This window comes from Lampetra fluviatilis, chromosome 17, assembly GCF_964198595.1.
Source record: "Lampetra fluviatilis chromosome 17, kcLamFluv1.1, whole genome shotgun sequence".
Lineage (NCBI taxonomy): Eukaryota > Metazoa > Chordata > Hyperoartia > Petromyzontiformes > Petromyzontidae > Lampetra > Lampetra fluviatilis.
In genome coordinates, this window is record NC_136291.1 from 1079223 (window position 1) to 1094044 (window position 14822).

At 57.6% G+C, this 14822-nt stretch overlaps 1 protein-coding gene across 1 annotated transcript; it reads left to right on the forward strand.

Annotated features, from left to right (window-relative positions):
- Positions 1 to 7596: 7596 nt before the first annotated feature.
- On the forward strand, positions 7597 to 11924 carry LOC144936716 (uncharacterized). Its single transcript, XM_078863851.1, has one exon. It carries the CDS (start codon positions 7862 to 7864, stop codon positions 11189 to 11191), a length of 3330 nt encoding a protein of 1109 aa, XP_078719977.1. The 5' UTR covers positions 7597 to 7861; the 3' UTR covers positions 11192 to 11924.
- Positions 11925 to 14822: the final 2898 nt, after the last annotated feature.

Sequence of the window (14822 nt, forward strand, 5' to 3'; positions counted from 1 at the left end):
CTCCATCCACCAAAAACGACACGCTCAGCCAACCGCACGTGGTTGAGTGACATTACAGACTGCAAGACAGTTTACGTGTCTTCTTGTCAATGACAACCACCTACCCGTCAGCCATGATCTCGGTGTGCCTAGCTGCTGACTCAAATCCGAATCCCCCTACTCGGATCGTGCTGTCACCGTCCTAGAGTTTCACCCAGATCCGGAAGAACGTTGGCGAACGGAGTGGAGCAACGCAGTCGTCCAGGGTAAACTCCTCATTTGAGAGTCAAACATGGCACTTGCTGGCTCTGACAATACCTCAAACACTGCTGCACCAACGACCTCATCAGAACATCTCCAGGCCGATGCACACATCTCCATTAATGCAAAATTAAAGACAAGCCACAGGAATGGGATTATGGCCATGCCACCCAAACTATGGGCCACCAAGTAAACCACTGGACCGCATTCTTTCAAAGGAGGAACAGAACAACTACACAACTCTCCTGATCATGCCCGCTTGTGATGTTGGCATACCTCAACATTGGCATTTAGCTGCTGTCAATGTTGCCATCTTACGCAAGAATACAATAGAATGCGCTCTTGTCCACTTTTGTTCCATTTTCTTTTTAACGAAAGGGAGTCCCCACGATGGTAGTCCTGGTAAGGCGTTATTCCTTCCTGGTCTAGGAACGCTACCAAATGGCCTGGTCCCGGTGGTTTCAAATCGCCCTGTCCGGTGGTCGCAATTTTTTGTAAAAATATTAAAAATCAAAACACATTCGTCAACAAAGACAGTCACTGCATCGTGCACTTTCAGATGTGCTACGGCCGTCTGGAATGCTCTTTCAGTGTAAGGAAGACATAAGCTATGCATTTTAAAATCTATATTGAAAAGTAATTTCTTGGAACTGCATTTTGTTGTATTTAGTTTGGTGCCCTTCCCCCGCTTCTCCCATTAGCGTGGTTGGCTATGCACAGTGTGGAATAAGTTCAACATACAAAAGTGTTATCGGCGAATGTGTATTGTCGAGGTGTCTGTGTGCTTTGTGCACCGCTGCCAACGTGGTAGCACCAAATGACTTGTTTGGATTTGCGAACCTGTGGATTTTATCCCGGTTCTACCCGGTTTGCCTTCCTGTACGACTCGTGGTACGAGAAACGGGCAAGGCTCGGCTACCCGAATCACGGGTACGGTTGGCGAAGGGGGGGGGGGTATGCGGAACCAACGTCGGAAAGAGCGACGCCACAGAGCGATGTCAGTGGTGCTCGAGCGCATGTGACTTTAAAAGAGTGGACCGGTCTGGCGAAGGGTGGTGGAGGCTTTGCTCATCGTCGTTGTGTCCCGGGTGACGTGGCAGCTCTACTCCAGTAACCGGAGACCGTTTAACGCTGCCCCGAGTATCACGTGTCTGTGACCTCGGTCACGGGGCCGTGGTGACGAGGGCGTGAGCGACAGAGGCACGAAGAGTGAGTGGCAGCCCTCGGGAGTGTGGAAGGGACTGGTGGGAACGTCGAAAGAAATTCGTGGAGGTGCACGCCCGAATGTTCGGATGCTGGTCGCTGGGCCAGCGTAGAGATTCGATGAAGTCTCAAGCGATGTTAACAATGGAAATGTAATTTATAGCATGGTGTTCACTGGCACATTGCAAAGGCGAGGTACAGTCGTGGAGGATTTGTAAAGCTATCCTCGGTTGTTGATACACGAAGCAAATGATGCTTCCTTGCTCTTTGGGTCTTTCGGTAAAGTCACGCAAATAAAAAATGTAATCGCGGCCTTTCGATCGCAACACAAGCAATCGTGTTCAGGTGAAAAAAATACAGCAGGTGAACTGCTGAGGCAGGAGAAATATAGCGAGAGAACTACTGCAGCAAGAGGTTATATATGTTTGAGATGGGTACAACCCAAGGGTAAGTGGGCGGGGCTAGAGATGGAATTTACAAGTAATAAACCTCGGCCATTGCATTGCCTGGTTAATAACGTCCTTCCAATGATTGCTGTGTTTATATATCTGAGATATCAACACAGACACAATTTTAACCGAGAAGATGGGTACAAACTGAGCAATCATTGGAAGGACGTTATTAACCAGGCAGTCATGACTGGCTGTGATGCTTCCATCCTACCTGCCGATGTTAGTAGTTATTTTCGACTGAGTTACATTACCTTGTTAAATGTCTTTACATTAACTGGCTAAATGTCTCATAGCCGCTGCTTCCCTTTTCCTCGATGTGGCGGTGGCTCTCGTTTAATAGGCTGAATGTGTCTCATTAACACAGCCGCTGCTGCGGGAGCCATCTCACATTGACACGCTCATCTCTAATCTCGAGCGATACAATGGCTTCTTCAGCATCGTAGTCGTGGGGTTACATTAACAGATTGATATGCTAATCTCTACCAATACAATGGCCGAGGTTTATTACTTGTAAATTCCATCTCTAGCCCCGCCCATTTATCCTTGGGTTGTACCCATCTCAAACCTATATAACCTCTTGCTGCAGTAGCTCTCGCTACATTTCTTCCTGCCTCAGCAGTTCGCCTGCTGTCATTTTTCACCTGAAAATGATTGCTTGTATTGCAGTCACGAAAGCTTCAAGTCAAGATGCTTCCGTGGATATACATTCTAAAATTTAGGTTTTGCCTATATGACCCAATCACCCTGAATGTGCGCTATCTCGCTAGATCTTATTAGCGAAGCAAGCCTGAGCCTGGATAGTGTTGGGATGAGCTATCACTTTGTATGTAAGCCAAGGTTGTCATGGACGGCTGCTGCGAGGCTGTGCTACGTAGTGGGCAGCAGAGGGCAGTGCCGCGAAATATATTGTTGCCATTTAACAATATATGAACGGGCACTGTCCAGCGTGCTGAATGGAGCGTGGTCCGACAGTGGTCAAGCAATCGCCACCACGTCCTGCGTGGGGAGGCCCTCGTCCGGCAGTACCGTCATTGCGTTTAAAATTGTTCCATTTGGACGTTGCACATTTCGCGATGTGGCACGGCATTCTCATTCAGAGCGAGCGGTGCCATGTTCCCCAGCACCCACCTCCCCACCGCTCTTTCCGAGCTCATCGCTTCACCCTTCGCGGGTCAATAGCTCCCACCCCCTCCCCCACGTCTCCCTGCCCCCCCTTCTGCGTCTCCCCATGACGCGCGCCTCACAGTCACGTGACGCGTAATGTGATCTGCTTCCCACGCGCCGCGCGTCACGGATGAAGTGGGGCGAGAGAGCGCGGGGTGGGTGGTTGGGTGGCTGGGGGATCGCTCTTCATCGATTGGAGTGTGCGTCACATGGCTTACTGTAATAGCTCTTTCTTATTATGTTTATGCATCTTCCAGTGACGGAGGGAGGGGGTCCGTGAGGTTGTCAGGGGGATGAGCCGCTGCAATGGATCTACGCGGTGATGAGCAGGCGCATTGAGTGTTTTTTTAAACTTTCGTTCAAGTGAATACCGTTGAGTATTCACAGCGCTTGGCCTATCTACTGCTGGTTGAATGCCTCATCCTCGCGGTCGTTTCGTTCGTGGAGGTTGTTTGACCCTCCCGCACCACGCCGATCAGTGCGGGTTGAAATGCCTCTGGCCAAATCAGCGTCGCTCGAAATGGTGCTCGAGGTTCGTCCGATAGCTAAGCAGTCTTGAACCTAAGCTTTCGTGACTGCAGGGGAAATAAGTGGCGTTTTTTTCCTCAACGTTAGCACCACGGACAGCGACTCACGGTTGTTCAGACGGACGAGTCCATCTGTGCTCGGAACGGAGGAGGGGGAGAGGAGAATGGAATGCGCTCTGAAAGTCACCGTAAACGTGAACACAATCAAGACCAGAAATGGTTTATCACATCCTTCCAATGATTGCTTAGCCAGAATCCATCTTCTCGGTTTAAACTGTCTCTGTGTTTGTATATGTGGATAACCTCATGAACAAATCTCTCATGATAGCCGGATGGCTTGCAGAGAACCTCCGTCTTGGAGAAGTCAATGTCATGTGAGCCCACTGAATTATCACAATGGTCTGCCGGGGATGAGGTGTTGGTCCTACCGTGTTACAATTCAGTGGGCTCACATGACATTGACTTCTCCAAGACGGAGGTTCTCTGCAAGCCATCCGGCTACCATGAGAGATTCGTTCATGAAGCTATCCACATATACAAACACGGAGACAATTTCAACCGAGAAGATGGATTCTGGCTTCGCAATCATTGGAAGGATGTGATAAACCATTTCGGGTCTTGATTGATTGTGTTCACGTTGACGGTGACTCTCAGACCGCATTCCAGTCTCCTTCACTCCCTCCTCCTCCGTTCCGAGCACAGATGGACTCGTCCATCTGAACAACCGCTAGTCGCTGTCCGTGGTGCTAATATTAAGAAAAAAACGCCACTTTTTTCAAACATTTTTTTGCTGTGGTTTTCACACCTGATGAAGATTGCTTGTGTAGCAATCGAAACGAGGTAAGAATTTTATATTTTTATTATTTCCCTTCTACGTGACTACCGAAAGAACCAATAATATAGTCTTGAACCTGGTTAGTGCTTGGATGGGTGACAAATGTTTTGGTAGTGATGCTGCTGCGTTGGCAAGTGGTGCACAATCACCAATAACAAAGACACAACTCAACGCGTTCGTCAGTAACACGGTGGCCTTAAAGGAAACGAATATAACAGGCGACGTGTGCTGTAGAGGAGGAGGAGGTTTAAGTGGTGGATAGCATTAAACCCCTCATTCTGCTTTACGATCGTCGCATGTCTGTGATGCGTCCCACCTTCACCAACCCGCACTGACCGGCGTCCTGAAGCCAGTTGGGGCAAGGGAGGGCATTTATTCCCTTGCCCCAGCGCCCATGAAGCCACGCCACTGAAACAACCCGTGAATGTTGCGCTATTGATCTGCTGCCGGTCATGGCGCGTGATTTACTTGTTACGAATTTCTTTGTTCACATTTTCGACGCACCGTACATTCCAACAATAAACGTCGCTACAGGTCGTGCGCATCCTCATCTTGCACCGGTTATTGGTGGGACTGTCGAGGTTTGGTTGCTCGTTTTTCTCAATAAACACGCGAGGGGTGTGCACGCGATTTGTGTAAGCAGGTGAGAGGGAGACGACGTCTTTGCATTTCTCCACTACCACGTCCGCAGTGTCGAGATTCCCTTTGCATCTCGACGCAGTCCACCTTTGGATGTCCGTCGGGCAGCGGATTATCGCAAGCCGCATTCGTTTTGGGCCACACGCAACAATTGGCTTCATTTGACGGCAGGGGTGTTTTAGGTGTGCCGGTGTTGCGTACGCGCGCGTCTCCTGCCCCGCACGACGTAGGGAAGACAAAGGCGGCCGGCGTGGTGCTACCCGCAACAACCTTCCCCGTGCAACGTACTTGGCCATCATAAGAGAGGTACTCGCTCACAGCGCTTGTGCCAACAGCCTCCGCAGGCTGTGGGGGTCACGACCTTTTACTGTACCAGCAGTCTCCGTGCAATGGGGCTTGTGCTGAATCCGCGTTATCCCCTCGCGGCGGCGTCTCCATCCCCCCCGCTCGCCACCGCCTTTCTGCTTCGTCCAATAATTCACGCCAAGCAAGGTGAGCGGGCACTCGCCTCGTGACGTCCTCCACTCGCATCGCTCACCCCCCCCCCCCCCTCGCCCGGGTTCCCAAGGATCGTCCGCATGGATGGACGCTGCGGTGAACAAACAAAACACGATTCCGGTCACCAATCGCAAGTCGCTGGGGTGCCCGTCGTGGCATGCGAACGACAGGCTGGGTTTGAACGGCGTCTGTGGAACAAAGGCGGATAGGGGGGTTCGGGGTTATGGGACAAGGTTAGGGGCTATCGATCGGATGCGTTGCAGATATTTTCAGAGCCAGCTCAGTTCCGCCTCGTGTCTGCCAAGGGGCCGCAATCCCCGCTGGTATTACGGGCTGTGGTATTACGGGCTGTGGTATTGCGACTGCAATCCACTGCTGGATGGGTACGCGCCATACTTCACCCACGCTGGGCTGTGCGGGTAATTATTGTTGGAGGCGGAGAGAGCAGAAATGCGGGAGCATAGAAGTGCAGTACAGCTATGAGTTGTGCCCTCTGACGATGCCCGCCGCGCATTCTCTCTCGCGGCAGCCTCCAGCACCATCGCACGACACGGCTGGCCACCCATCCACGCAGCAAGATCCTGACGACTGTTCTGTGTTGGGATGTCGAGAAGAGAGAAGCAGAGGACTCGAGACTCCTCCCACCCACCCCGCATCAGAGAGCGGCGTGAAGACGGAAAGCGACGCGCAGAGACCAGCGATGGTGTATACACAGACCCCGTGTGTGTCACAGTGATGGTGTACACACACCCCACGTGTGTGTACCAGTGATGGTGTACACACAGACCCCGTGTGTGCCACAGTAGTGATGTACACACAGACCCCGTGTGTGTGTCACAGTGATAGTGTACACACAGATCCCGTGTGTGTCACAGTGATGGTGTACACACAGACCCCGTGTGTGTACCAGTGATGGTGTACACACATACCCCGTGTGTGTACCAGTGATGGTGTACACACAGACCCCGTGTGTGTCACAGTGATAGTGTACACACAGACCCCGTGTGTGTGTCACAGTGATAGTGTACACACAGACCCCGTGTGTGTGTCACAGTGATAGTGTACACACAGACCCCGTGTGTGTCACAGTGATGGTGTACACACAGACCCCGTGTGTGTCACAGTGATAGTGTACACACAGACCCCGTGTGTGTGTCACAGTGATAGTGTACACACAGACCACGTGTGTCACAGTAGTGATGGTGTACACACAGACCACGTGTGTCACAGTAGTGATGGTGTACACACAGACCACGTGTGTGTCACAGTGATGGTGTACACACAGACCCCGTGTGTCACAGTAGTGGTGTATACACAGACCCCGTGTGTGTGTCACAGTGATGGTATACACACAGACCCCGTGTGTGTGTCACAGTGATGGTGTACACACTCGAGGTGTGTGCGCACTGTCGCTGTATGCGGTGGTGGCCGCGGTGCTGTGGCTGAGCGATGTGCGCGCACTCTGGAGCGGTGGCGCAGTGGTTAGCCCATTGCGCTACGAACCCGGCGACCCCAATTCGATTGCTGCTCACGGCCAACACCAGTGACGATCATTTGAACCGGTCATGGGCCACCTCAAGGTCGACTCAGCCTCAAATGAGTACCTGGTTCGGTGTGTTAACAACGCCACTGGGGAGACAAAGGCGGTCGGGCGTGGTGCTGACCACCCCCCCCCCTCGTGTGCCGTGCCGGCATTCGTCGGTGCTCGCTAACAGCACTTTGCCTCGACGTTCTGTTCAGGCTACACGGGGGATCTTTGTCTTTGTGCTGCACGCGGCCAGGGTGCGCGCAGCGCGTCCTCAAAAACCCCGCGTCACGTGACGACGCCGGGGAGGAAGGCGCACGCGCTCACGTTTTGCCGCATCCAGCACGAACCGCTTTGCACTCCCCTTGCACGCTCTCCCCTCCTCCCCGTCTCTCTCTCTCTTCCCTCGCTCTCCCCGTCTCTCCCTTGCACACTCTCCATCTCTGCCCGCTATCTCCCCACGTCTCTCTTTATTCTCCCCTCCCCCCACCCCCCTCCCCACACATTCGGCCTCTCTCCTGCGCGCTCTCCGCTTCTCTCTCCTCCTCGCTCTCCCCCACCTGCTCTCTCCATCTCTTTCTGTACGCTTCCTACGTCACTGCCCGGCGCTCTCGCCATTCATCCCTCCCTCTCTCTCATCGATACCACCATCCTCTCCACGCTCCTCTTCATCCTCCTCCTCCGTCACTGCCTCGGCTGTTCATCGCCGCTCTCCTTGTCTCTCTCCCCCTCCTCCTCCATTTCCCTTCTCGCTCTCCGTCTTGCCCCGCGATCCCCGATGAGTCTCGGGGAGGTCACGGACCTGGGCCCCGCGCCCGACGGGGTCTCCGCGGGGCACGGCGGCGCGCATCCGGGCCGCGCCATGGCGGGACTCGGCTGCTTTCGGACTCTGCTGAGCGCCATCCTCGCCTTCTTCCGCTCGATGCTCGCCGGCTACAAGAGGATGGACGAGGCGGCGTTGGCGGCTTCGGCCACGGCGACGACTGCGACGGCCGCGGGACCCGCGCCCATCCTCTCGTCAAGACACTTCCAGCACCAGCACTACCAGCAGCAGCACTACCACTACCAGCAGCAGCACTACCAGCAGCACCGCTTCCACGTGCAGCAGCAGCAGCAGCAGGTCGCGTGCAAGGTGCTGGCAGACTCGCCCATCAAGCTGGGCCGCCTCCCGCACAACCTGGGGCTCGTCGCGGGGCTGCTGGACAAGGTCCGCCTACAGGTGCCAGGGGTGATGGTGGCCGCTCGTGCCGAGGCGGTAACGCCGCCGCCGCCGCCGCCGCCGCCGCACGACCTCCCCGCGACCCCCGCGTCTCCGCTTCTCGCCGCGGCGCCCTCTCCTCCGGAGTCGCCTCCTCTGACCCCGACCCAGGAGCTGCGCTCCTCTCTCTCCTCGTCGTCCTCCCGCTCCCCGCCCGACTACGTGTTGGTGCCCTGCACCCCGGACGCGGCCCCCTTCGCGGGGTCCGCCACGCGCGCCGCGGGGGCTCCCGCGCACGGGTTCGCATCGGCCCCCGCCCGGACCGGTAACCCCGCGCGGGACTGCGTTCTCGACATCCCATCTGTGCGGCCCGCCCTTGGAGAGGCGCCGCCATCCACCGCTTCTACCCCTTCCACACCTTCCCCGCCATCTCCACCATCTCCACCACCACCACCACCACCACCACCTCCACCTGTCCCGCTTCGTCTTCCTCCTCCCCCCGCCGTCCCCGCGCGCCGCGCTCGCGTCTCGCCGCTGCCCGGCGGCGTCTCCCTCTCCACGGGGGTCCCCGCGGGGGGCGGAGCGGCGGAGCGTCCCGCGGCCCCGGGGGACGCGGCGAGCGCGGAGAGCCCGAGCGAGGGGCTGCCCCGAGGGTGCCCAGAGGTGACGCCACATCAGCAGCGGCAATATCAGCAGCAGCATCATCATCAGCAGCAGAATCAGAATCATCACCAACAGCAGCGGTATCGACATTGTGAGCAGCAGCAGCAGCAGCTGCTTGTCATTGACCTTCAACTGCAGCAGCAGCAGCAGCAGCAGGTGCTTCATAACGATATTCAACTGCAGCAGGATCACGATTATAATTATGATCATCATCAGCAGCAGCAGGGACAGCTCCAGGTGCTTCACAACGACCTTCAACTGCAGCAGCAGGAACAGCAGGATCAGAATAATCACCAACAGTATCTGCAGCATGAGCAAGAACATCAGGTGCACAATCATCATCATCAGCAGCAGGAGCTTCAGAATAATTTCAAACTGCAGTGTCACGAGGAAGAACGCTACCATGATAATCATCAACAACACAATGATCAGCAGTACCAGCAGCAACATCCTAAGCAGGAGTCACATCCACAGCTTCATCAGCCGCTGCAGAATAACTATTGGCAGCTGCAGCAGCAGACGAACCAACAGTACCAGCAGGATCATCAGCAGCAGCAACAGTTGAATAATTATCAGCATCCCAATAATCAGTTGCTGCAGCGGCAGCGTGAGCGGCAGCAGCAGGAGGCGGAGCGGCATCAAGATCGACTTCAACAACAACACGAAGATCAGCAACAGCAGCACCATGAGCAGGAGCATCAGGATCAACAGCAGCAGCAGCAGCAGCACCATCAGCAGCAGCAGGAGGAACAGCAGGAGGAGGAGCAGCAGCATCAGCAGCAGGAAGACGAGCAGCATCAGCACCATCAGCAGGAGCACCATCAGCAGGAGCAGCAGGAGGAGGAGCAGCAGCAGGAGCAGCAGCAACGGGAGCAGCACCATCAGCAGGAGCAGGAGCAGCAGCACCATCAGCAGCAGGAGCAGCACCATCAGCAGCAGCAGGAACAACAGCACCATCAGCAGCAGGAGCAGCACCATCAGCAGCAGCAGCAGGAGGAGGAGCATGAGCAGCAGGAGCAGCAGCACCATCAGCAGCAGGAGCAGCAAGAGCAGCAGGAGGAACATGAGCAGCAGGAGCACCATCAGCACCATCAGCAGCAGGAGCAGCATCAGCACTATCAGCAGCAGGAGCAGCAGCACCATCAGCAGCAGAAGCAGCAGGAGCAGCAGGGGTGCCTTGGGGAGCGCCTCCCAAGCTGCCCCCCAACCGGCTTGCCCCCCACTGCGGCAGGAGTCGCGCGCGGCAGCCGGCGCGTCCACTTCGCGGACGTGCGGGGCCTGGAGTTGGTGAGCGTGCGCCTCTTCCACGACCACGGAGACGACGACGACGACGACTTCGATTACGGAGGAGGAGGAGGCGGTGGAGGAGGCTGCGGCGGCGGCTCGTGCGGGCCGGGCGATCGCAGCGTCCGCGCGCGCCTCTTCGCCCAACTCTGCCTCGCCGCCTTCCCCAGATTCGACACGGACGACGACGACGACGATCTTAACGATGATGACGATTACGAGTATTACGATGAAGATGATGACGGCGACGGTGAAGATGCCGCCGCCACCGCTGCCGCCGCTGCTGTTCAGCTAGCGGAAGACGACGAAGAGACGAGGAGGAGGAGATGCGACGGTGGCGGCACGGATGCCGACGAGCGAGGAAGCGGCAACTCGCTGCTGGTGACCGGCGGCGGCGGCGGTGACGCTGGGTCGCCCCGGGTCGCGCCCCCACCACCACCTCCTCCACCGCCGCCGCCGCCGCTCTTAACTCCGGGCGCGCGTCCGGACTTCCTCGAGCGCGTGCGTGCCCAGAGCGTGTGTTTGGAGCGCGTGCGGGCCACGTGCGGCGGCGGCGCCCGCGGCTGCGTGCGGGTGCTCAACTTGGCCTTCGAGAAGCGCGTCGTCGTGCGCCACTCGTTCGACGACTGGGCCACGAGCGCGGACGCCGACGCGCGCTACGCTCCGTCCGCGGCCAACCCGAGTCCGGGTCAGGGCCAGCAGAGCGCGGGTCGGGCTCCCGGCGGGAGGGCTGCTGCTCCGCCGCCGGACGGGGGCTACACGGACCGCTTCAGCTTCCGCCTGGAGCCGCCGCGCGGCTCCCGCCTGGAGCCCGGCGCCTCCCTGGAGCTGGCGGTCTGCTACCGAGTGAACGGCTCCGAGTTCTGGGACAACAACGGCGGGAGGAACTACCGCGTGCGCTGCCAGCGAGCCAAGGTGTCCCCGACTCGCGAGACGGACAACGGCTGGGTCCGCTTCGTGTAGCCGCCACCCAGGACTCTCCCCCCCCCCACGCCCCGGGTCCGCCGCGGTCAGAATGGACGCACGCGTTGGACTCCGCGGCTCTCGAGAGAAGCGAGGGGCCTCTCTGGGCCGCGTCGTCTCGCGGTCTTCGTCGTCTGCTGCTGCTGCCGCTGCTGCTGCTTCCTCTTCGTGCGCCTGGCTTCTGTCAGCCGAGCCACGCGAAAGTCGTCCGTGTCCAGGCGTCACAGCCCAAGCACAGCGGGCGCGGGAGGCCCAATGGGAGCCTCAGAGAAGCTGCTGATGGTGGTGGTGGTACTGATGGTGGTGATGGTGGTGCTGGTGGTGGTGGTGCTGGTGGTGGTGCTGATGGTGGTGGTGGTGCTGCTGATGCTGCTGATGGTACTGGTGGTGCTCATGGTGGTGATGGTGGTGCTGGTGGTGGTGCTGATGGTGGTGGTGATGGTGCTGATGGTGATGGTGCTGATGGTGGTGATGGTGGTGCTGGTGGTGGTGCTGCTGATGGTGGTGGTGCTGATGGTGATGGTGGTGGTGCTGATGGTGCTGGTGGTGATGGTGGTGGTGGGACGCGGTGGCTTCTTGGTGACCGGAGCTTAAACAATAGATTTCGCGAAGTAGCCCCCAGCACGCGGATCGAAACGTCGGCCTTCGTGCCGAACAACGCGCGGGGAACGAGTCGAAGGCGCACCGAGAGCGCCACCTCGAACATCACCACGGGGGGAGGGAGGGAGGGGGGGCACCCAACGCTGATCTTGAAAGAATCAATCGATGGCGGCGTGGGTGAGGTGGCAGTTTCTGACTCCCCACCCCTCGCGTTCCATCATCACCGGCGGGGCGTCTAAAGCGTCGCCCTGCGTGGACCGGGAGTCCAACCCAGGCGCTGCTGCTGTGTCCAGGCAGGGAGGGAGGGAGGGGGTGGTGGTGGGTTGGGGTCGTCCGACCCGCGGCTGCTGGTGGCTGCTGGTAGGCCTGTTGTGAGTGGAGCATTGATCGTCTCGATTATTATCGATCGTGATGTTCACGCTGCGGGCATTGCATCGTGGCAATACAAACGAGACGGACACTACACACGAGGCGGTACGAGACGGACGCGGCTGCTGGCTGCTGTGTTGGGGCTCGAGTCGGGGCTGTTGCCGTCCGCGTGTCTTCCTGCATGGGCCGAGGGGTTCGACGTTTCGTGCTCGCCACCCTTCGCGCGCCCCGTCCCGGTGACTGGTGCGTGTGCCGCTACTGGGGCACGCGCTTTGCCGTGAATGCGACTCAGATGTTGGATAAAGAGACGACCACAAACAAAAAAACCCCGAGCAGGGATCTTCTCTTGTAGCCAGGGATCAATTTCCATTCGGGTGGTTGAACAGTAAATGGCGTCCACATCCAGTCGACGTTCCCTCTCCCTCTCTCGCTAATGGCTGTGGCTACACCGGGCGCAACACCACCCACTCGAGTCTCTCCAGAGACTCGCAGAATATTCAGCGAGAAATGAAACCGCGCATCGGGGTTTGCGGCACCTCGTGACATCTCGGCAAGGCCGTGGCCGAAGGGGATGCCCGACTCGAGAGAGTGAACCTTCGTCGTGACGTCACTGGAGCGCAACAGCGTCACGTGGGAACGCCGCTGTTGTAGTCGGTGATGTCGGACACATACCAAGTGCGTGGCGGGAGGTGGGGGCTGGGGTTGGAAGGTCTTCATTAAGATCGCGAAGTCATTTTAAGTCTTCGAGTTGCATTCAACGGACTTCCCACGCGGCTTCGCTTGCCGAGGTTTGAAATTGCGCGGCGAAGTTTCCAGAATCTCCTCCGCTCCTCGTGTCGCACCGCGACCCGCACGCGCGCCAAGTCTCGACCGCCAAGGTAAGCCGCGACGCGCTGCACTTGCCCGATGATTGCTCAACTCGCCCGACGTGACGACGGAGAGCGGTCGATTCTAATGGCGTCGTAGGTCCGTTGTGTTCGTGTTTTGATTGAATCCGCGTGCTATGGGGAAGGACCATCGCTTGAAACGTCGCCTGTGGCATATTTGTTCTTTTGGGAGGGGAGGGAGGCGTGGAAAGCCGACTGGGGTTGACGAGGAGTCACGAACGCCTCCTCGTGAAGGAGCCATCGACGCGGAAGATCCCACAAATCCCTGGCTTCGCTCTCCCACGAAGCTCCTGGAGCCACAGCCCCTGAGCCGCATCCGCTGCCCGAACCACGACTGCAGCAGCAGCAGCAGCAGCAGCTGATGCGGTGACCTGACGCACAGGTGGAACATTCAACATTTCTCCGGCCGGTTGCGCGGCGTCTGTGGTCACCACGTCCTGTGTCGCCGATCGGTGCGTACCAGCTCCAACACACCCACGTCGACTCCGACTGCGATCCGTCACGTGGGAACTGTTGAGCAATCATCATCATCATCAGGCGCGTGCGGTGTGTTACGACTCAATTCGTGTTTAAACGGGGATGTTGGTGAGCGTGGCTGGGTGGACCGCCGCCAGGTGGTTGAGGCAGCAGGGGCAGTGCGAGCGAAGGGGACAGCTTCCCAACTCGACACAAAAGCCACGAATTGTCACAGTGGTGGAAGATTTTATTTATTTTGTCCCCCCCCCCTCCGCCACCCACCGTCGCTGATTTGCGTGGAAAGGTCTCCCAATGTGGCCCGTGCGTGGTGAATGGGACAGGCCGCAGAATTCGCGTTCTGCCGGTCGGGGTTTGTGTTCCGTGTCCCGTGCAGCAAGGCGCGCCTCGTGGTGCCCGGGCCGCTCTGGCACGGCTCGGTTCCTCGTGGTCGTGGAAACGTACCACGCGATGCCTCCTCCCTCCCCTCCCCTCCCTCCTCTTCTTCACTGAGGCCCCCATTGTTGTGGGATGTCCTCATTGCCCCTCTGGGTTTATCGGGAATTCCCCCGCCCCCCCCCCCTGGCTGAAGGCACTCTCGGGGTCTCTTAGGGGGTCCGAGGGGATGTTGCTGCTGTGGGGGGTTCCGTGACGAGCCCCGATGGGACGAGGCACCTCTGATGGATGGGGGGAGCCCGAGGCTGGTAACGATTCGACTCCGGGGAGATTCGATCCCTGTGGGCCGATGAATCGAGGTCGCATCTCGAGTAATTTCTACCCCCCCCCCCCACTAACCCTGAGCTCGTGTCCTCTCGTCTACCTGTCCCATTGCTTCTCGTCTACTGCGTCTCCTGCTCGTGCCTCAGCGCTCGCTCGCTGACTTCAGGAAAGGCGACACACTCGTCATCTGCGACAACTTGAACAGTGTCGTTTGTTGATGGCCGTCTGACGTTCATGGGTGTCGAGGCGTGGGCCCAGCAACCGTTATTTTGTTTTAATGTCGAAACAATAATACCGCTAATGTCTGATTTGCATCAATCTCATCGGTAGGATTCAAAGAGCGGCCGATTCGCAAATGCGATCATCGGTTGACGTCGATGAAGCGTCACCAGCCGAGGCGTGTGACGTCACAGTGCGGACAAAATCCTCCCCTGGGTTCGACTCACGATCCGGGCGCCTTTCTCTGTCGAGTTTCTATGTTGTGTGTAGTTTGTATGTTGTGTGTAGTTTGTATGTTCTCTGTGTGTTAAAGGGCCCTCTTGTCAAAAGAGGCTTCCGACATCAATGCAACCACCTCATAAGGGAACGCACCTGCAAATTCT

Excerpts from the sequence above, each read along its gene's own strand:
- LOC144936716 (XM_078863851.1), top strand. The coding sequence starts at position 7,862 with ATGAGTCTCGGGGAGGTCACGGACCTGGGCCCCGCGCCCGACGGGGTC.